Consider the following 23,069-nt stretch of genomic DNA (forward strand, 5'->3'; position numbering starts at 1 on the left):
GCCAAAGGATATGTTTCTGTACTTGTTGATTCTATGACTAAGACTGGACTGTTTGACACATGGGAAATTCAACTTCTGAAATCATTGCAGCTGGGCTTGCTTCTGTCTTCATCAGGAAAAGGTTAATCCAACTGGAGTTCTCTGCCTGGTAGAGACCATCCTAACATGACCCATTGTTGACTCCTATTCCAGTTTTCTGTCAGTGGAATGGTTTCCTGGGTCTTCCTTATTGTCCTCTGGAACCTGTGCCGCCCCCCCCACTCACCACTGACCTTGCTTCCTCTCTGAAATTCACATCACTCCATTCTAGAATCTCCTCTTTTGGAAGTAAACAACATGAGCCGACACCCCCTTCTGAGAAGCCCCCACCCCCAGCTCTGCCCCTTCAGCCTGGTGCTCCACGGGCAGTAAGCGAGTGGGTTTCTCTCAAAGGGGCCAGGCACGATGCTGGAACACTTCCAGAAGATTGACCGGCTGACAGTGGCAGTGGACGAAGTGTTTTACGCGTGGACTGTCCATGGCTGTGAGAGGCTCAAAGCCATGCCCTCCATCAAGCTGCTGCTGAGGTGTTTCCAATGTTTGTTTGCCTTCTTGGGAAGGGGCCTGGGCTTCAAGCTGCTGGCAACTTACTGGGCCCGCCTGACTGACTGTGTCAATGAGCGGGTGGCAGAATTCGAGGCTGTAGCCCAGCTTGATCTGAAGATGCCACTCGGAGTCTGGGATGTGTGCAGGTAATAAGGGCTGCAGCAAGTTTGTAATGTCTGTTGTGGTTCGTTCTCTTGTTTGAGCCCCAGCTTGGACCAAAAACAAAAGGCTTAACTGTTAACACTTCCCTGGTGCACCTTTTGTGGGAAAGGCTCTACCCGTCAATGCTCTCCCCAGCTGCCAACCGATCAGCACTGGCTTTCCATGCAGTATAAATTGTTGCTCCCTTTGAGATTTGGTATTCTTGCAGTTTTATCCTGATCAGTGCAAAACTATAAACATCGAGTGCTGTGCATGGTTCTGGATTCTACGTTCCAAAATGGATGCAGAATCAGTGGAGCGATGTAAAGGTAACCTTCTAGGACCACGTGGTTGTATCTCTCAGGTATGCCCGACAGGGTGCAGTGCTTTCCTCTGAGAGTAAACTGCTGGGTTACCTGACTGAGGTTTTTAAAGTTATAGCAATATTTAATGGGATGGACATACAGGGTGTGTGTGAGTGAGTGGGTGTGTTTGACTAAATCACAAGTAAATCTACTCATTCGGGAGAAACTGACAGCCAAACAGTGATTCCATACGTGATAAACATGCCGAAGTGATATAGTTGGCGCGAATAGTAACAATTAGGTTTATACATGAGGGATGGGAGGATATTTTTCTAGGGTATGATGAGGGGAATTGTATGAGGTTTTAACACCAATATGAGTCACTTCAGTCAAAAGGTTTGTTTCTGTGCAGCCCATAAATAGCTTGACAATATCTAGTAGAAAACTGACTGGCCATCCTCTCCATCACCTTAAATAAGAGACCCTTAGAAATAAGAGCATCTGGCCCCTCAAACCTGCTTTCCTGCTGGCCCCTCATGGGAGCACCACCATCACCCAAAACAATGTGACACCTTGACTTATCATTCCTTCATTGTTGCTGGTTTGCTATTGTTGGGATGTTCCACTTGACAGCACGGTGGATACAGCTACACACAGAGACTGGAGCAAATCACCACCATATTCTCAAGGGGACTCAGAGATAGGCAATTAATGCTGGTCGTACGATTCTCGTATTTTCAGAATGGGTTTATTCTGCGATGCCTGAGTATTGAGAATTTTCATGAAGGGCCAAATGATGACCTTCTGTCCCCAACGTTTTTAATTTTCTGGGATTCCTGGATGTTTTCAGCTTTGGTTATGAAGTCAGATCAGAGTCTACTGCATTCTCCTCAAAGTATTTTCTCATCTTGTTGAATTATGTGCCACCCCAGTGACTGAGCAGGTTTCTGGACAGGAGAATGGAGAGAGGTACTTAAAGCTGGGTTGGCAGTGGGGGTAAGGGCTGTGGATTATCATCTTGCCCCTCTCACTCTTCTCCTCCCCCCCCCCCCCCCCCCCCGCCACCACCACCACCACCATCTTTTGGCATTGCCTTCGCTCAATCTAATATTGTTGGTTGTTGCTGACAGGACCAACACTCAATGTCCATCCTGTAAATGGCCTCTAACAGAATGGGGCAGATGGGAGCATGACATTAATGCCCATGGGATAATACTCCAGAGCCCCAGCCTAATGTGGAGACTTGGATTTGAATCCTATTACAGCAGCTGGTGAAATTTAAATAAATATGAAAAAATGGGAGCTGGAAAATCATTGTCAATTGTTGTAAAAACTCATCTTTCCCTACTGTTTGTCAGGAGGAAAAAGTGAGGTCTGCAGATGCTAGAGATCAGAGTTGAAAATGTGTTGCTGGTTAAAGCGCAGCAGGTCAGGCAGCATCCAAGGAACAGGAAATTCGATATTTCGGACATAAGTCCTTCATCAGGAATGAGGAAAGTGTGTCTAGCAGGCTAAGATAAAAGGTAGGGAGGAGGGACTTGAGGGAGGGGCGATGGAGATGTGATAGGTGGAAGGAGGTCAAGGTGAGGGTGATAGGCCGGAGTGGGGTGGGGGCGGAGAGGTCAGGAAGAAGATTGCAGGTTAGGAAGGCGGTGCTGAGTTCGAGGGAATCGACTGAGACAAGGTGGGGGGAGGGGAAATGAGGAAACTGGAGAAATCTGAGTCTGGGATGAACTCAGATTTCTCCAGTTTCCTCATTTCCCCTCCCCCCACCTTGTCTCAGTCGATTCCCTCGAACTCAGCACCGCCCTCCTAACCTGCAATCTTCTTCCTGACCTCTCCGCCCCCACCCCACTCCAGCCTATCACCCTCACCTTGACCTCCTTCCACCTATCACATCTCCATCACCCCTCCCCCAAGTCCCTCCTCCCTACCTTTTATCTTAGCCTAATGTTCGTTAGGGAAGGAAATCTGCCATCCTTACCTGGTCTGGCCTACATGTGACTCCAGACCCACAGCAAAATGGTTTGAAAAGCATAGAAAATAGGAACAGGTATATGCCATTTGTCTTGTTAAGCTTGCTTCACCATTCACTATGATCATGACTGATCATCCTGTTCCTGCTTTTAGTCCATACCCTTTGATCAGCTTAGCCCTAAAACCCTCTAGGGTACTGTGCACAGTTATGCTTGCCCTGCTATAGGAAGGAAATTATTTAATTGGAAAGAACTCAGAAAGGATTTGCAAGGATGCTGCCAGAATGGAGGGTTTGAGTTATAGGGAGAGGCTGAATAGGCTAAGTCTTTTTTCACTGGAGCGTAGGAGTTTGAGAGGTGACTTTATAGGTTATAAAACCGTGAGGGACATCGATAAGGTAAAAAGCAGGTGTCTTTTTCCTAAGGTATGAGAGTTCAAAACTAGAAAGCATTGGTTTAAGGTGAGAGGGTAAAGATTTAAAAGGGACCTGCCGGGTAACCTTTTCACACAGAGGATGGTTTGTGTGTGGAATGAACTGCCAGAGGAAGTAGTAGATGCAGCTATAGTTACAATGATTAAAAGACATTTTGATATGGACCATGAATAGGAAAGGTTTGGAGGGTTATGAGCCAAATGGGACCAATTTAGATTCCCTACAGTATGGAAACAGGCCCTTCAGCCCAACCGACCCTCTAAAGAGTAACCCACTCAGACCCATTTTCCTCTGACTAATGCACCTAACACAATGGGCAATTTAGCATGGCCAATTCACCTGACCTGCACATCTTTGGATTGTGGGAGGAAGCCATAGCACCTAGAGGAAACCCATACAGACACGGGGAGAATATGCAAACTCCACACAATCACTCAGCCGAGGCTGGAACCAAACCTGGGACCCTGGTGCTGTGAGGCAGCAGTGCTAACCACTGAGCCACTGTACTGTCTGTAAGTTTGGGAAACTTGGTTGGCATGGACTTGTTGGACTGGAGAATCTGTTCCTGTGATGTATGACTATATCCAACTCCTTTCTGAAAATAATGTTTTGGTCTCAACTGCTGTCTGTGGCAGGTACGTCCACAGGCTCCCCACCCTCTGGGGGAAGAAATACCTGTCTGGTTGACACATAACTGCCCTCTGAAATGGCCGAGAGAACTGCTCAGTTCAAAGGTACATGAGCAACAAATGCCAGAGGTGTCTTCATCCCATGAAAGAATGGATTTTATAAGAGTGAACTGCATTTGCTCTGGGTCTAGAGTCACACAGAGGCCAGACCAAATGGCAGATTTCCTTCACTAAAAGGACATTGGTGAACCAGATAGGTTTTTTTTAACAACAATCAATAATTGCTGACATAGTCACCATGGCTGAGATTAACTTTCAATTCTAGATTTATCAATTGAGTTTAAATTCCACGGACTTTGAACCCATGTTTCCTCTTGGGGATTTTGGAATACCAGTCCAGCGACTATCCTACCATCTTTCCTTAGCATTGTATTGCTAATGAAAACCTAGGAGTCTGCTGAGTATGATTAAAACACTACCTTTTGTTATATACGTAAATAAAAGTTAACTGAGGCTTCATCTTGCCACCAGGCTGTGAGAGAGCAAGATTTCAGTCATGCTACAGGGTGCAGCATCACTTCCTGCAAAGATGTTGCAAAGTTCCCAGTTTGCATGTTGCACAGTAACCTCTTGCACCACTCCCACATGTCCGTTCTTTGTTTTAGGACCAAGTACAGTTACCACCAGAACCTGCAGAATCAAACTCTGTCCCTCCGATGGCAGCTAAGCAACCACCTGGAACAGGAGCTGGCCCAAGCCATGATCCTCAGAAAATATCGCAACCATCTACTGGATGTGCTGGAGTGGGCCAATCAGATTGCAGAGAAACAAAGGTGCGCTGCGATTGGCCGACACGTGAGACGGTTGTATGTTGTTGCTGCCAATTATGTTCTGTGTAATTCTTAACTGTGTAGCACATCGTCCCCTCCCTCATGTGCTACCGAATGTGTTTTCTTCCAGTCTGGCCTTTGTGGTAGTGAAGGTGAGCAAGGGTACTGTTCCCAACTCCAGAGGGAGCTGGAGCCCTGGCTATTTTTGTCACCTCCCTCATTCAATCCAAAGGCCCAAATTGTCTTCTCCCTAACTGACTTATGGACACTGACAGGAGGGAAGGCATGTTTGTGCAGTCCAGAGGACAGGGTAAGTGACATTATTCCAGATGACCAAGGAATCCCATTAAATACTGACCTTGTCTGCTACAGAATAATCATTCAAGAGGGAGAGCTGTCCAAAAACCTCCGAGGGTTGGAAGATCTGAAGAAGATCTGGAGGCTACTCATCGAAGAGGAGAAAAGATTGAGTCGGGAATTGAAGAGATGTCCAGTGCAGAGTTAGAGTTTGAGAAAACCTGACTAATATCAACTCAATGCTCTCCCTCTCTCTTTGCTTCCCCTTCCTTCCTCCTTCCCTCTTCCCTTCTCCATCTCCCCTCTTCTCCTCCCTGCCTGTTACTTCCTGTTCCCTCCCTTCCTCCCCTCTCAACTTTACCAACTTTGGTTGGACATATTCCTGGAGGTTCTGTCCACTCTCCAGCTGCCCAAACTACTCCGACAGCTTCTATATTTATATAACCAATAAAATAAAGTCTTTAAAGAAAAATAAAGTTAATCATTTGCTTGAAATTCTCTTTGCCTCCAGCATAGTCCTGGAGGATTAGAGAACTCCTCCTGGAGGATTAGAGAACTCCTCCTGGCCCACGTAGAAAAAAACTCAAAACAGGTCAAAATTTCTTTTCAGACATGAAGATTTTGTCAAACTTTCACAGTTAGCAGCAGATCAATGATACTGTTTAGGTGGGGTAAGACCCAGTCAAGCCTCCTGGGCCAATGGCTGAGGAGTGGCAGATGGATTTTAGTTTGGATGTGTGAGAGGTATTGCATTTTGGTAAAACGAACAAGGGCAGGACTTACACAATTAATGATAAGGTCCTTGGTAGTGCTGTCGAACAAAGACTCCTAGGGGTTCAGGTATATAATTCCTCAAAGTTCGTGTCACCTGTAGACAGGGTGTTAAGAAGGTATTTAATACAGTTGCCTTTATTATTCAGACTTTGGGAGTTAGGACATCATGTTGAGGTTGTACAGGACATTGGTGAGGCCACTTCGAGAGTACTGTGTCCAGTTCTGGTGGCCGTGTTATAGGAAGGACATTGTTAAGCTGGAGAGGGTTCAGAAAAGATTAAGCAGGAAATTGCTGGGAATGGAGGGTTTCAGTTATAAATGAGGCTGCATACACTGTGACTTTTCTCACTTCAGTGTACGTCATTGAGGGGTCATCGAGTCATAGAGATGTGCAGCACGGAAACAGATCCTTTGGTCCAACATGTGCATGCCAACCAGATATCCTAGGGTAAAAAATGAGGTCTGCAGATGCTGGAGATCACAGTTGAAAATGTGTTGCTGGTTAAAGCACAGCAGGTTAGGCAGCATCCAAGGAATAGGAAATTCGACGTTTCGGGCATAAGCCCTTCATCAGGATGATGAAGGGCTTATGCACGAAACGTTGAATTTCCTATTCCTTGGATGCTGCCTAACCTGCTGTGCTTTAACCAGCAACACATTTTCAACCAGATATCCTAACCTAGTCTCATCTGTCAACACTTGGCCCATATTTGTCTAAACTCTTCCTATTCATATACCCATCCGTAAGCCTCTTAAATGCCGTAGTTGTACAAGCCTCCATCGCTTCCTCTGGCAGCTCATTCCATACATGCACCACTCTCTGTGTGAAAAAGTTGCCCCTCAGGTCACTTTTAAATATTTCTCCTCTCCCTTAAAAACATGCCCCTTTGTTTTGAACTCCCCCAACCTAGTAAAAAGATCTTTGCTATTGACCTTAACCTTGCCCTTCATGATTTTATAAATCTTTAGAAGGTTACCCCTCAACCTTTTATGTTCTAGGAAAACAGTCCCAGCTATAGTTACAATGATTAAAAGACATTTTGATGTGGACCATGAATAGGAAAGGTTTGGAGGGTTATGAGCCAAATGGGACCAATTTAGATTCCCTACGGTATGGAAACAGCTTCTCCTCCTTTATCCTTTATCTTTAAATGCCTAGTTCAAGATTCCTCAGGAGGAGAAACATCTTTTTGCCTACTGACAAGCATCCTCAGAAACTCACCCCTCTCTTGATGTGTGTTCTTTATTTAAAAAAAGTCACTTCCCCCACCATTATATAAAAGAACAGCTCAATCAGTGATTTACCTAGTTCCACTTAATACACTTTCGTAAGAAAAACTTCAGGTATGACCACTTCAACTGACCCCTAGCTTCAACAGCTTTGAAGGGAAGAGAGTGTTAGAATTCTAGATTACAACATGAAGAGGTGACACAGTGCTTCATGCACCAGGGAACTGGGTTTGATTCCAGCCTCAGGTGACTGTCTGTGCGGAGTCTGCACGTTTCCCCCATATCTGCATGGGTTTCCTCAGGGTGCTCTAGTTTCCTGTCAGAGACCATGGAATACAGGGAGAACTAGCCATCTGGATACAGAACTGGCTCAAAGGTAGAAGACAGACGGTGATGGTGGTGGGTTACTTTTCAGACTGGAGGCCTGTGACCAGTGGAGTGCCACAAGGTTCGGTGCTGGGCCCTCTACTTTTTGTCATTTACATAAATGATTTGGATGCGAGCATAAGAGGTAGTTAGTAAGTTTGCAGATGATACCAAAATTGGAGGTGCAGTGGACAGCAAAGAGGGTTACCTCAGATTACAACAGGATCTTGATCAGATGGGCCAATGGGTGTTGCTGAACAAAGAGACCTTGGAGAACAGGTTCATAGCTCCTTGAAAGTGGAGTCGCAGGTAGATAGGATAGTGAAGAAGGCGTTTGGTATGCTTTCCTTTATTGGTCAGAGTAATGAGTACAGGAGTTGGGAGGCCATGTTGCGGCTCTAACCCTGGCAACATCCTTGTAAATCTTTTCTGAACCCTTTCAAGTTTCACAACATCTTTCCGATAGGAAGGAGACCAGAACTGCACGCAATATTCCAACAGTGGCCTAACCAATGTCTTGTACTGTTCAGCAACATTCCCCAGGACCTTACCATGAAGTGTATATGTCCAGCTAAGATTTGCTTTCCCAAAATACAGCACCTCGCATTTATCTAAATTAAACTCCACCTGCCACTTCTCAGCTCATTGGCTCATCTGATCAAGATCCCATTGTAATCTGAGGTAACCCTCTTCGCTGTCCCTCCAATCTTGGTGTCATCAACAAACTTACTAACTATACCTCTTCTGCTCGCATCCAAATCATTTATATTAATGACAAAAAGTAGAGGGCTCAGCACCGATCCTTGTGGCACTCCACTGGTCACAGGTCTCCAGTCTGAAAAATAACTCACCACCACCACCCTCTGTATTCTACCTTTGAGCCAGTTCTGTATCCAAATGGCAAGTTCTCCTTGTATTCCATGAGATCTAACCTTGCTCACCAGTCTCCCATGGGGAACCTTGTCAAATGCCTTACTGAAGTCCATATAGATCACACCTACTGCTCTGCCCTCATCAATCCTCTTTGTTACTTCTTCAAAAAACTCAAATAAGTTTGTGAGACGTGATTTCCCACGCATAAAGCCATGTTGACTATTCCTAATCAGTCCTTGCCTTTCCAAATACATGTACATCCTGTCCTTCAGGATTCCCTCCAACAACTTGCCCACCAACGACATCAGGCTCACTGGTCTATAGTTCCCTGGCTTGTCCTTACCACCTTTCTTATACAGTGGCACCACATTAGCCAACCTCCAGTCTTCCTGCACCTCACCTGTGACTATCGATGATACAAATATCTCAGTAAGAGGCCCAGCAATCACGTCTCTAGCTTCCCACAGAGATCTAGGATACACCTGATCAGGTCCTGAGGATTTATCCTCTTTTATGCGTTTCAAGACATCCAACACTTTCTCCTCCTCTGTAATATGGACATTTTTCAAGATGTTACCATCGACTTTCCTACATTCTATATCTTCTATTCCTTTTTTACAGTAAATAATGATGCAAAATACTCATTTAGTATATGCCCCATCTCCTGCGGCTCCACACAAAGGCCACCTTGCTGATCTTTGAGGGGCCCTTTTCTCTCCTTCGTTACCCTTTTGTCCTTAATATATTTGTAAAAACCCTTTGGATTCTCCTTAGCTTTATTTGCCAAAGCTATCTCATGTCCCCTTTCTGCTGTCCTGATTTCACTCTTCAGTATACTCCTACTGCCTTTATACTCTTCTTAGGATTCACTTGATCTATCCTGACATATACCTGACATATGCTTCCTTCTTTCTCTTAACCAAACCCGCAATTCCTTCAGTCATCCAGCATTCCCTATACCTACCAGCCTTTCCGTTCTCCCTAACAGGAATATACTTTCTCTGGACTCTCATTATCTCATTTCTGAATGTTTGCCATTTTCCAGCTGTCCCTTTACCTACGAACATCTGTGCCTAATCAGCTGTTGAAAGTCCTTGTCTAATACCATCAAAATTGGCCTTCCTCCAATTTAGAACTTCAACTCTTAGATCTGGTTAATCCTTTTCCATCACTATTTTAAAATTAATAGAATTATGGTTGTTGGCCCCAAAGTGCTCCCCCACTGACACCTCAGTCACCTGCCCTGCCTTATCTCCCAAGAGTAGGTCAGATACTGCACCTTCTCTAGTAGGTACATCCACATACTGAATCAGAACATTTTCTTGAACACACTCAACAAATTCCTCTCCATCTATACCCTTAACACTATGGCAGTCCCAGTCTATGTGGAGTCACACACAGGCCAAACCAGGTAAAGACGTGGATTTCCTTCCCTAAGGGACATCAGCGAATCAGATGAAATTTTATGACAGTTGACAGTGGTTAGATGGTTACCTTTAGAGTAGCTTTTCTAATTAAAGATTTAATAAAAATGTTTCCATCTGCGATAATGGGATTCAAAACCATATCCCCACACTTGGGTTCTGAATGATTAATCTAGTGGCTGATGTTCCTGGTTGGAAGATGATAGTATTCATGATGTTAGTTTGATGTTCACAAAACTCAAAAATAAGGGATTGTGACATTGAGGAGTAGTGGTAGCCATTCAGATCCTCAGTCCTGTTCTACCATCGTTGTTTGATGGGATTATGGCCTCAACTCCATTTTCCTCTTCCTTTGTGACCCCTTGACAATCAGGAATTTTGGGTTGCGTTTTCCATTCCCTTTGTGGGATATAGGTAAATTAATGTTACTTCTGCAACCATAATTGCTTATGCAAGGTAAATGAACTCACACCAATGCATAATTGTTTCAGCCAAGAGCTGAGTCAACAAGAATGGAAACTATGTGGAGGAAATGCATAATTGTTTTTTTGTATTAGCTAAAAATGTATGCAAGAAAGAAACGGGATTGCAAAACAATGGGAGAAATACAAGCACCAGATAAAATGCTGTGAAGAGAGGCAGTTAAACTAGATATGCCTGTATAAACAATGGGTATAAACATCAGTTTCCCACTTTTACAGAAACACAGGAACAAACCCCAATTAAAAGGGCTTAGTGATAAGATGCGGTGAGGGGCAGCACAGATGGAGGGAGTAGATAATGGTAAGGCAAGACTATGCCTAACAATAACCCACAGCAGGATGAGGTCAAACGGCCTTGTGAGGCCAGAAATAAGCATTTTGTCACAGACAAGGCCGGATAAGACAAGAGATTAACAGGAGTAATGGGTACCAGTCTAGAAGTGGAGGATGTAAACAGGGGAGGAAACAATAAAATTTTAAAAAGTAGGAACCAAATTATATAAATATCGAGTATTTGTTGAATTCAGTGTGTTTCGTCTCTGCCTTGTGGACATCACACCCACTTGCAAGTGTGAAATAAATGACACTACTGATTCAGATCTTGTCTCGGACTGAAATTATTGAAGTGAGTGAGCTTTGTTTCTCACACCTTAATTGGACAAGCGTATGGTCGTACATGGAATAGTGTAGGTTAGATGGGCTTCAGATTGGTATGACAGGTTGGCACAACATCGAGGGCCGAAGGGCCTGAACTGCGCTGTAATGTTCTATTTTCTGATTACCAGCAACAACTGAATTTTGATCATCTCACGTTCAATCTCTCCATTTAGTCCCTATCTCTGTACATACTCCAAAACTTTTGCCCCCCTGCAATCCCAGTCTCCATTTTAATTGCACCATCTTCAACAACACTCAGCCCAGATTCTGGAATTGTATCCTGTGGCCTTTATCCTGGCCCTGTCACTCAAGGTGATTGACATTCGTTTCTACCAATCGGTGAGAAGTGGAAGGCGGAACATCTGGCGGAACGTGGTGCTTGACGTTAATATTAGCCTATCACAGCAAAGGATATGCGGGACCATTGTGATGGATGTGCTTGTTCATCAATCAGCATCAAGGACGGTTGGAGATTCCGCCCTCCGCCCGCGGTTCTGGACCAATCCGCAGACAAGGAGCCCCAGGCGGGTTGGAAGGGGCGAAGATGGCGGCGGCGGCGGCGGCGGGCCGTGTGACGGGCACCGTCAAGGTGGTGAAGCCCTTTCTGTCCCGGAACCAGAGCGAAGCCAAGCGCCGGGTGCGAGAGCTTTACCGGGCCTGGTACCGGGAGGTGCCCAACACCAGTAAGGAGCCGGTCGGTGGGATGGGGGGGGGTGAGGGGTGAAGGGGGAGGGGTGAGGGTGTGACCCTCCCCGGCGGGTGGGGAATGTTGGCGCTGGGCTGGGGTCACCCCGGGACTGGGCACTTCACATCACTCCCCTCCCGGGCCGGAGCGGTGGAAGGGGGAAGAGCTGACATGATTTCATTCCTCTAGCGCCGTTCACTTTGCTGAGTGAAATGGTCAAAGTGGCCATTCTGCCCCTCAATAAGATTACAGCCTCCATGACCCGCCATTGCCCCGAATCCCTTAACACCGCCTGGGCACCCTCTAAATCTGTGACCTCTACCATCTGGAAGGACAAGGGGAACACCACCAACTACAGGCTCCCCTGCAAGCCACACACCATCCTGACTTGGACATGTTATCACTGTTCCTTCAGTGTCCTTGGGTCAGAATCCTGGACCTGCTTCCCTGTCGCCAGTGTGTTGTCCCTAACCCCCAAGGTCTGCAGAGAAGGCAACTCTCCCAGTCACCTTCTCAAGGATACTGAGGAGCAGGCAGCAAATGCTGGCCCAGCCAGCAGTGCTCTCATCCATTGAACGAATATGTAAAGAAAATCTGCCTCCACAAAATGTTCCTTTTGGTACCCAGTTTTACTGAGTGCTTTTATAAAAGGCTGTTTGGTTTTTCTGAATCTTTTCTTCCTCTTTGCCTGTCTTGGATCTCACCTGCACCTTGAATATTTAGTCTGGTTCCTTATTGTGTTATGAACATTTTGGTATAAGCCTACATTGTTTGTATGTTTTATCTTATTAATGTAGAATAAGATATTTATTTATTTATGTAGAACTTTGACATAATAAAATGTACCAATGAACTTTTGAAGAGTCTTACAAAAGAATATATGACAGAACCACATAAGAAGAAATTATGTTAGATGGGGTGCTGTATTTTAGGAAAGCAAATCTTAGCAAGATGTATACACTTAATGGTAAGGTCCCAGGGGGTGTTGCTGAACAAAGAGTGCAGGTTCATAGCTCCTTGAAAGTGGAGTTGCAGGTTGATAGGATAGTGAAGATCTGAAATCTTCTTCCCGACCTCTCCACCCCCACCTCCTCCCCCTCTCCAGCCTATCACCCTCACCTTAACCTCTTTCCACCTATTGCATTCCCAACGCCCCTCCCCCAAGTCCCTCCTGCCTACCTTTTCTCTTAGCCTGCTTGGCACACCCTCCTCATTCCTGAAGAAGGGCTTATGCCCGAAACGTCGATTCTCCTGCTCCTTGGATGTTGCCTGACCTGTGCTTTTCCAGCAACACATTTTTCAGCACTGATCTCCGGCATCTGCAGTCCTCGCTTTCTCCTAGTGAAGAAGGTGTTTGGTATGCTTTTCTTTATTGGTCAGAGTATTGAGTACAGGAGTTGGGAGGTCATATTGCGGCCGTACAGGACATTGGTTAGGCCACTGTTGGAATATCGTGTGCACTTCTGGTCTCCTTATCGGAAAGATTAGATTCCTAATATTAGATTTCTAACCGTGTGGAAACAGGCTCTTCAGCCCAACAAGTCCACATCGACCCTCCGAAGAGTAACCCATCCAGACCCATTTCCCTCTGACTAATGCACCTAACACTATGGGCAATTTAGCATGGCCAATTCACCTGACCAGCACATCTTTGGGTTGTAGGAGGAAACCAGAGCACCTGGAGGAAACCCATGGGGAGAATGCGCAAACTCCACACCGACAATCACCCGATCTGGGATCGAACCTGGGACCCTGGTGTTGTGAGGCAGCAGTGCTAACCACTGAGACACCTTGCCACCCACTTTTTTTTTGGACGTGGCCCGCTCAGGGTCACGTAACTATTTAGATGTTGTGAAACTTGAAAGGGTTCTGAAAAGATTTATAAGGATGTTGCCTGGGTCGGAGGATTTGAGCTTTAGGGAGAGGCTGAACAAACAGGCTGGAGCTGTTTTCCCTGGAGTGTCGGAGGCTGAGGGGTGACCTTACAAAACTGGATAGGGTAAATAGACAAAGTCTTTTCCCTGGGGTGGGGGAGTCTAGAACTAGAGGGCATAGGTTTAGAGTGAGAGGGGAAAGATATGAAAGAAACCTAAGGGGCATCTTTTTCACACAGAGGGTGGTACGTGTATGGAATGAGCTGCCAGAGGAAGTGTTGGAGGCTGGTACAATTACAACATTTAAGAGGTATTTTGGATTGGTATATTTGGAAGGATATGGGCCGGGTGCTGGCAGGTGGGACGAGATTGGGTTGGGATATCTGTTTGACATGGATGGGTTGGACCGAAGGGTCTGTTTCTGTGCTGTACATCTCTATGTCTCTATGACTAAAAGTTTGGTCAAAGAGAGCTTTTAAAAAACAACTAAAGAGAAAGTAGATCAAAAAGGTTTGAGGGGGCAGGGAAGCAAAACAACTGAAGGGAGCTTGGTTCAAATTAGAATGGAACAGCTGGAACTTGTTTCATCAGTGTCCATGTGAAACCTGAACACAAGCTGTGAAGATGGGATTTTGTCTTCATAAGGACAATGCAGAGAGCATTCCTAGCGGTATTGGGTCCTGAGTGCTATGTGGATTGGTGAGAGACAAAAATCTGCCGATGCTGGAATCCAGAATAGACAGGCAGGAGACTGGAAGAACACAGCCAGCTAGGCAGCATCAGGAGGTGGAGAAGTCGACATTCCGGGTTTGGTGATGCTAGTGTTGGACTGAGGTGTACAAAGTTAAACATCACACAACACCAGGTTATAGTCACAGGTTTAGAAGGAGCGGCGTTCTGAAAGCTAGTGTGCTTTCAATTAAACCTGTTGGACTATAACCTGGTGTTGTGAGATTTTTTTTTACTTTGGACATTCCAGGTGTAACCCTTCTTCACCACCTGATGCTGCCTGACTTGCTGTGTTCTTCTAGTCTCCTGCCTGTCCCTCCTGATGTTGCCTGGCTTGCTGTTTTCTTCCAGCCTTCTGCCGGTCTATTGGTGAGGACAGGGTCAAGTAGGTTTTTCTTGCTTGGTGATGCGCTCACCATGTATTCCAGACCTCCTATATCCTTCAGGATTCAACTAGTTCAATCATTGTTTACAACCCTTTATTCAGGATTTGTGCCCTTTTTATCCTCAGTACATCTTCCAGGCGATGTTCAATATGGAAGAAAAACTGATTTGTCTGCCGAGGGAGGGTGGTAGGTGGTCATCAGCTGGAGGTTTCTTTGCCTGCATTTGACCTTCTGCTGTCAGAGATATTGGGGTCAGGAATCTATGTTGAGGACTCCGAGGGCTACTACCTTCTGATCTGTTACAACTGTGTAGTCCCCTCTGGTACTTCTGTCCTGTCAGAGGACAGACCCAGGAATGATGATGGAGAAGTCTGGGGCATTTGATATAAGGTATAATTATGATTATGACTGTGACATCCTGTTGCTTGACTAGTCTTGGTTTTCTACTCCAGTCAGATGTCTGGCTGATTGCAAACAAATTCTGGAACTGCTGAGATGAAGGATCTTGTTGCTGATTGGTACTTCAAAACAATAGACATTGTGTAAAGCAGGCAGGAATGAAAGAAATAGAGCAGATGTCATGAGGATCAGATAAAGTGTTGGGATGTGGACTGTAAACACCTGGTGTGCAGCAGTCGGACTAAGAGAGCTGTTTCTGCATGTTAAATGTAATTGTTTTGGGAGATTAAATGCTGCAAGTTTGGATCTAACATTTCATTCTCTCTACAGTACAGAAATTCCATCTGGATATCTCAGTAAAACAGGGACGAGATAAAGTGCGGGAAATGTTCATGAAAAACGCCCATGTCACTGACCCCCGAATTATCGACCTGCTGGTGATTAAGGTCTGGGATTCTGTAATTGTGCAGAGAAACTGATAATGTGATGGAAAGCATTGTGCAGTGGGAAGTTATACATAGTCATGGGGTTGTACAGTATGGAAACAGACCCTTTGGTCCAACTCCTCGCAGACCAGATATCCTAACCTAATCGATCCAATTTGCCAGCATTTGGCCCATATCCCTCTAAACCCTTCCTATTCGTGTTCCCATTCAGATTCCTTTTAAATGTTGTAATTGTACCAGTCTCCACTACTTCCTCTGGCAGTTCATACCGTACATGCACCATTCTGTGAAAAAATTGCCCCTTAGGTCCTTTTAAATCTTTCGTCTGTCACATTAAACCTATGCCCTCTAGATTTGGACTCTCCTACGCTGGGAAAAAGAGCTTGGCTATTCACCCTATCCGTGCCCCTAATGATTTTAGAAATTTCTACAAGGTCACCCCTCAGTTTCCAACTCTGTAAAGTATATAACCCAAACATATTCAGCCACTCCCTATAGCTCAAACGCTTCAATCCTGGCAACATCCTTGTAAATCTTTTCTGAACCCTTTCAAGTTTCATAATATCCTTCCTCCTTTACCTCTGAATTCCCCAAGGATTTGTCCTTGACTCCCTCATCTTCCTATTATACGCTGTCACTGCCAAGATCATCTGTGGGCATAGGGATAACTTCTGCAGCTCCTATTTGTCTACCTGGTTCAAACTTCCAACCCTTGACGAGCTGCAGTTTCTTTAGTGAAATGTAGCGAAACCCAAAGCTGTCATCTTGGAGCCGACAGAAACTCCATCACTGGATCACTGTCACCCCACTCTTGTCTTGGGGGATGTTTTCGGCTGCAAAGGACTTTCGTAACTGCAGTATCTTATTTAATCTAGTACTTCAGTCCCAGCTCCATTTGCCGTCTATCATCACGACTGCTTACTTCCACTTCCAGAGCCTCTGTCTCTGTTCCTGCCACCCTCTTCCAAATGTGACCTTTCCAATCCTGCCTTACATCCTCTGATCTCTAAACTTTAGATCATCGTAAACTCTGCTGCCTGCGTTTTAACATACTATAAAGTCTTGAGAGAGACCACTGAGATAAAGTTCAGCTGTGAGAGGGCTTGGAAAAAAGTAGTTCAGGTCAGCAAGACAGCATCGCGAAAACAAACCCTGAAATGAAATAAAAACAAATGCAAAGAAAAGTCTGAAAATTTTGTCGTCATGGTCCAACAGAAGGAGCCTGAAGAAATTGTTCATTTCCTACATTTTAAGTGAAGGCCAATCTCTCTCATTTGAAGAATCAGGATGCTATGTTCCAGCTGTACGGGACATTGCAATTTTCCAAAAGAAGCCTAACCATTCAGTGTGGTCTCCTTCCTAGAGGAAAGGTGTTGTTAAACTTGAAAGGATTCAGGAAAGACTTACAAAGACGTTGCTTGGGTTGGAGGATTTGAACTATGGGAGAAGCTGAATAGGCTGGGCCCACTATACCTGGAGCGGTAGAGGTTGAGGGGTGGCCTTACTGAGGGTTATAAAATCATGAGGGGCATGGATAGGGTGAATAGACAAGGTCTTTTTTTCCCAGTATAGGGGAGTTCAAAATTAGAGGGCATAGGTTTAAGTTGAAAGGGGAGAAATTAAAAAGTGATCTAAGGAGCAACTTTTTCACGCAGAGGATGGCTTGTGTATGGAACGAACTGTCATGGGAAGTGTTGGATACTGATACATTTACAACATTTAAAAGGCATCTGGATGTATATATGAATAGGAAGGGTTTAGAGGAATATGTACCAAATGCTGGTAAATAGGACTAGATTTATTTAGGATATCTGTCTGCATCAATGAGTTGGACTGAAGGGTCTGTTTCTGTGCTACGTGACTCTATAAATAGTTAATTATTAAGTATTTGCTTGATAGTACAGAACTTAAATATTGCTAAAAGAATTATGAAATTGAAGCTTTTCGTCTTGCTGTCATTTTTTAACAGGATGCTGCTCTTTGTAGAATATGTCTACACCTTGCAGCTTTCTCTGAGGCCTCTTGTATCCCTGTGACCAATCAGAGTCAACTTGTCTGGTTTGGATTTAATTGGTTAACTAAAACAGTAGACAGTTCCTGCCATCTATCTCCAGCCAATCAGCACCCTCTTTCCATGATGTATAAATTTATTCTTTCCTTTGTAAAAGGGGCTCTCTTGGAGCACAATGGTAGTTTGCCTACACCTGAACTGAAGGGCGCTGGTTCAAATCCCACCTGCTCCAGAAGTGTGTAATATCAGCTGAACTAGTTCATTAGAAAAGTAGAATCCTTTTGTAAAATTGGTTTTCTTGTGTTTCAGATTGTCACATGAAAAGCTTTGACTGCATGTGCCATTTAGTGATGTTTAAATACATCAGTAATTAATGAATTGAGTATGACTTACAATTAATCACTGAAGCGTTACTGAGACCATGAATGATTCTACTAGTCTTTAAATGAGCTTCTGCTAATGATAAATTGAAAGATTAGCAATGGCAGCCAGCTAATGTGGTGACGTGTAGACAGTGAGACTGTCCTGGATAACAATACCTGTAGGAAATGTCTGTCTTGAGATGCTCCAGAGTAAAGCTACAAGAGGGAATATGTGACTGTCCAGCAGCAAGGTGCTGGGTGAATAGATCAAATCACATCTGGTTACAACATTTCTGATCATTTGAGCTGATAATGTCCTCTGCAATCAAAGCCTGTCCTGATGCAAAGGTACTGGATATGGAGAGGCCATTGGAAAGAGAAGGCTTCTATCTTGTTGGTCCTGATGTGGCCGAAACCAAAGAGACTCAAAAGATCAGAGAGGTAGACCAGCAAAAGAAATCTCTGGGTCCTGCTTTTTAATTTACGTAGCTCCTATGTCTTGTCATCTTGCTAATTTGCTCATGCTTTGGTTCCTCAGCAATAGGATCAGCAGAACAGCAAAGTGTATGTGTACTGACCCTATCTATTACCCTTTAAGCAAGGATAAGGGAGGAAGAAAAGTAACTATATTTTTACTGGCTGTTCTGCCTTAATAAAGGACATAAAAGGTAGAAACAGAATTGACCAATTATTTGAAGTATGTTTGCACATCTAATACCAGTAGGGATTTACAGGATGAAGTAGCTGGAAAAGCTATGAAATGAGTAAAAGCTACAGAACAAAACATGGGAGATTACAGCTAACCCTAAATAAATCAACAAGAGGTGGTAGTGAAAGGGATAAAGGAAATGGAGTTTTTAAATGAGGTGACTAGGAATAGAGAACAGAAGTTATAATATCACAAGTGGGAAATATTTCAAAACATGAACTAAGTATATTCAATCAAAACCAAAGCCGAACAAGCTGATAGAGTGGCAGGGGAAAAATTAAAGTAAAATGAAAACAAGTCAAACAGTAAGTTAATTGACAGTAAGGGAGAATGACAAAAGGGAAACCAAAGTTTAGGGATCAGAAGGAAGATACAGGAATTAGAGACTAGATAATCACTGAATATCCAAATAAATAGTTTGGAATTGATGCATGGCATGGAGATGGGGAGGAGTGGATGTAGTTTTGGCCTCCTAATCTGCCTCGTTCTTTGATCACTCATGTCGTTAATTTGTTTTTCAAGGGTAAGATGGATCTTGAAGAAACTATAAAAGTGTGGAAGCAGCGGACACACATCATGCGTTACTTCCATGAGACAGAAACACCCCGACCAACAGATTTCCTCTCCAGATTCTACACGGGACATGATGTGTAAATAATGAGGGAAGTGGCAATTGTAAAATAAATGTACTCAGAAATAATTCAAGAAAACTGAATGGATTTAATTGCCTGTGATTCTAGGGAGCTTGATGGTTGCTCTTGTATTCCACATGGTCTTATCATTAAAAAAGATTACAACACACTACTTAAAGGAAATAAGATAATATTTGCAAAGTTTTCTTAATGGCAGAGGGAACAGTCATAGAAATGTCACAGTTGCTAGGGCTCTAACATTCTTGCCTCTTAATTAACAAGCAATTTGAGCCTAGTTTTCAGACTAGTAGTACTACTACATTAGAAAAGTCAGTGCTATTTTTCAGATGAGAGATTAAAGTGAGGCACTAGAACAGCAACTATTTCAAGGCTTCAGGACTTTCTAGGATTGTGAAATGTATGTCAGAGTTAAGTGATTTTGGTCCTTTGGTCATCAGGCTGTAAAACTAATTCTACTAAATGTAAAACTTATACTGTATATATCTTATTTAACACACATGACAAGGCTCAACTCTAGTTTCCTGGGAGATGTGGCAATTGTACACATTTAGTGAAGATTCACTTAGAGACAGTAAAGAGTCATGAAACTATTGCAAACTAACTTGATATCAGCAGACTGTAAATACATGACCATATCAGTGACAGACACTCTGATACTTAGTGACATTGGTTGCTGAAAAGACCTCAATCTTGGGTACATAGTGTTGAGCCAGTTTAGCAAGTCAAATAATCTATCACTTGCAAGCCAGGTAAATAAATGGATAAAGTGCCTGTTGGGGAGATTCCACCTGGAAGTGGGCAACCAAACAATTTTAAAAATGCACATTAAGTATTTCCATTTTTACAAAACAAATGGAGAACCTTTTAAAGATGCGTTTGTAGGAGGACACTGCCCATAGATGACAGTGTGGACCAGTGTCCACCAGAACGCTGCCAGGCTATGTGAGGCTCTTTAATGGTGACGTCAATAGGTGATGCTGGTAGTTTTATTATGATAAAGGTGGGAAAGAAGCTCAAATAAATGTTAGTAGACTGATTGGGCTGAATGGCCTGGTTTATTACTATATAGCCCTATATAATGTTGAAATCTTCAGTATTGTTAAAGTTGTATGACAGAGCCAATATCACAGCCTTTCAGTAATGTGGCAAGAGATGGACTTGGTTTTGAACAAGATTTATTGCCGTGATTGACATGGTCACAGATGGTTGTAGCTCCTGAGACAACATGGGTAGCTGCAACCCAATCAAACAACACACTCAGTAAATCTTCAGACTGAGGAGGAGACTTAAATAAAACATTTAACCCCATGACATGCAATTAAAAAACATGCAACCCAATAAAATATAGACTGGAACAATCCCTGGAATCCGTGTCCTTCTCATCACAAGATATAACTAAGAACTTCTTGGTCAAAAACCTATTGTGTTCATGTCCATCTCTAAATATCAAATCTTACAATAGCTTTGATTATTTTAGGTACAAACAGGTTACTCAATTAAGTTTCAGTTCATTTGATACTTCTGAAATTCAGATACTGAAGATCGTAACTTGAATGAAATACTTTGAATGAAAAAGCTTTTTTTTCAAATAATTATATTCAATTGTATTTAAACTCCCTGGAATGAAGTAAAACATGAGGGCTGGACTGCAAAATGCATTTTATAAATGTTAAATCTAAAGATCCTTTTGTCTTCACCCTACTGTCAATGGGCAATGTCCACACTCAAAGCTAGGGACCAGTTCAAATTAAAGAATGCACACAACATGTACACAGATCAGGCTGCAGCCTGTCAAAAAAACAGAAAGGGAATGTTTTCTCAGAACAGGGAGGAGAAACAAATCTAATCTTCAAAGGGAACCAAAATTGAAAAACACAATGCACATAACCCATCAGAATGGACACTCTCTTTAAATTTTCCCTTAAGCGCACACTATATACAACACATGCAAAATATTGTGAAGTAGTTTTCATTCTCTCAGTGTCTGTTTCCTAGCCAAAGCTTCAGATACAGGAATATGTACAGTTAGTCATTACTATGGTGTGCAGTCCAATGAGAGCAGCTCTAAGTCACAGCAGAAATCTGAAAGACAAAAGATGAGAGTTTGTTTCACTTCATTTCAAAAGTTTTTAATCCCACAAATTGTTGACTTGGAGGTGAGAAGGTGGCCTGGTGAGCAAATGGCTGACACATTAGAATCTATTATCGCACTGCAACTAACCTTTCCAGCGATGATGGCTTACTTGGGATACTGGATGGAAAGATTCTTAAGAGGCAGATTTTACCTTTGGATGACCCAGCTAACCTTCCTAATGATAGCATGGTTTTGGTCAGGGTCAGGAATTTCATTCAGTGTTAGTTCAGTCACGCGAGTTTCAACTTCAACTTCAAATGCAGATCTAGAAATCAGCCCTGACCCATATTTTGTCCTGCACTCAAGAAGACAATTTGCAAGAATACCGATTTGAAGGGAAAATCCAACATTCATACTCAGAGGAGAGTGCTGATTGGTTGGCAAGTAAACTGATTTGTATTTTCCATGAAAATGCCAGCTACCATAGTTAAATAATTGTCAGTTAAGTGCCAAGCTTAGGTTGATTCTGATTGGTCAAAGTGTTTCCTGAGAAATCAACCCAGCAAATGGTTGTCCTTCATTTTGCTGAGTTGAAATAAGAGCAATGTTCTTTCCATCCAAAAAGAACAGGACCCTTTGGTTGATAAGTAGACCATGTAATGATTAATCACGATTAAGCTACATGTCAACACAATCATCACTCAACTATTAATTTTGGGTTTTCCCTTAAAATTGGTATTCATGCAAACTGTCCTGTGTTCAAGACAAATAAATTTCAATAAATTGTGTCTTTATTCAGCAGTACTCCGGTTTTGTACTCCATTGTCTTAAAAGCAGCAATGCTACCTTGCTCCACATGGGAGCAAGTTCCAACCCCTCAGCGCATATCTGTCCTACCTTATTTTGGACTCAGCCACAAATGAAAACAGTTTTCCCACATCAACTCAACTGGAAGTCCATCATTGCATTGCAAACCTCTAACCCTGTCACTTTTCATATTTGAAACTCAAAAAAAAAGTGTTTCTGTACTTTCATTTTAAAATATTGTTAGTGTTATACAGAGGAACCTTGATTATCCATATACCAATTATCCAAAAATCGGATTATTCAAAAGGAGATCTCCAGGTCCCGACAGAAACATTATATCAAAGACGTGCATCAACACTGATGGTGTCTTTTGTTTACAGGGATTAAATGTGCTGCGAAGAACAGTCCTGGACCGATGGCAGCGCAGGCACCCTCTCTAAGTGACTGACCTCTACCCCCCCCTTCCCTGGAGTTCTACACAGGCGTGTACGCTAAACCCCCCCTTCTCCAGATATTCTCTCCAACATTGTCCTGTACAGGGCAAAGGTGGAACTTATCAAAAGGTTTCAATAAAAAGTTGTGTGTATGCGTGTCTGTGCACACATGTGCGCTATTTGGAGAGTTACCCCTCCCCCCCCCCCCCCCACAAAAGGCAGCAGCAGTCTTGTTGGTGTCCAGTCCAGCTGCCCTGGAGATGAGGCGGTGGAAGGGGGTCACGCAGTGGGTGGGGTGGGCAGTGTTGGGGGCGGTGGCTCACACGCTGCGGCTAGTCTCCTGAACGGGGAGCAGACTTAAGAGAACTCCGAGCCCCAGAGGAAAGGCATTGAATCGATTAATTATCCAAATAATCAATTATCCAAATGAAATAGTGCCCACCCATCTTGTTCAGATTATCGAGGTTCCTTTGTAATCTGTTTCCAGAGCCACCTAC

At 43.6% G+C, this 23,069-nt stretch overlaps 1 protein-coding gene across 1 annotated transcript; it reads left to right on the forward strand.

Annotated features, from left to right (window-relative positions):
- Positions 1 to 11,511: 11,511 nt before the first annotated feature.
- Positions 11,512 to 19,304, forward strand: ndufa6 (NADH:ubiquinone oxidoreductase subunit A6). The gene is made up of 3 exons (XM_060849271.1): positions 11,512 to 11,686; positions 15,407 to 15,522; positions 19,127 to 19,304. Exons 1-3 carry the CDS (start codon positions 11,548 to 11,550, stop codon positions 19,256 to 19,258), a joined length of 387 nt encoding a protein of 128 aa, XP_060705254.1. The 5' UTR covers positions 11,512 to 11,547; the 3' UTR covers positions 19,259 to 19,304.
- Positions 19,305 to 23,069: the final 3,765 nt, after the last annotated feature.

This window comes from Hemiscyllium ocellatum, chromosome 33 (assembly GCF_020745735.1).
Source record: "Hemiscyllium ocellatum isolate sHemOce1 chromosome 33, sHemOce1.pat.X.cur, whole genome shotgun sequence".
Classification (NCBI taxonomy): domain Eukaryota; kingdom Metazoa; phylum Chordata; class Chondrichthyes; order Orectolobiformes; family Hemiscylliidae; genus Hemiscyllium; species Hemiscyllium ocellatum.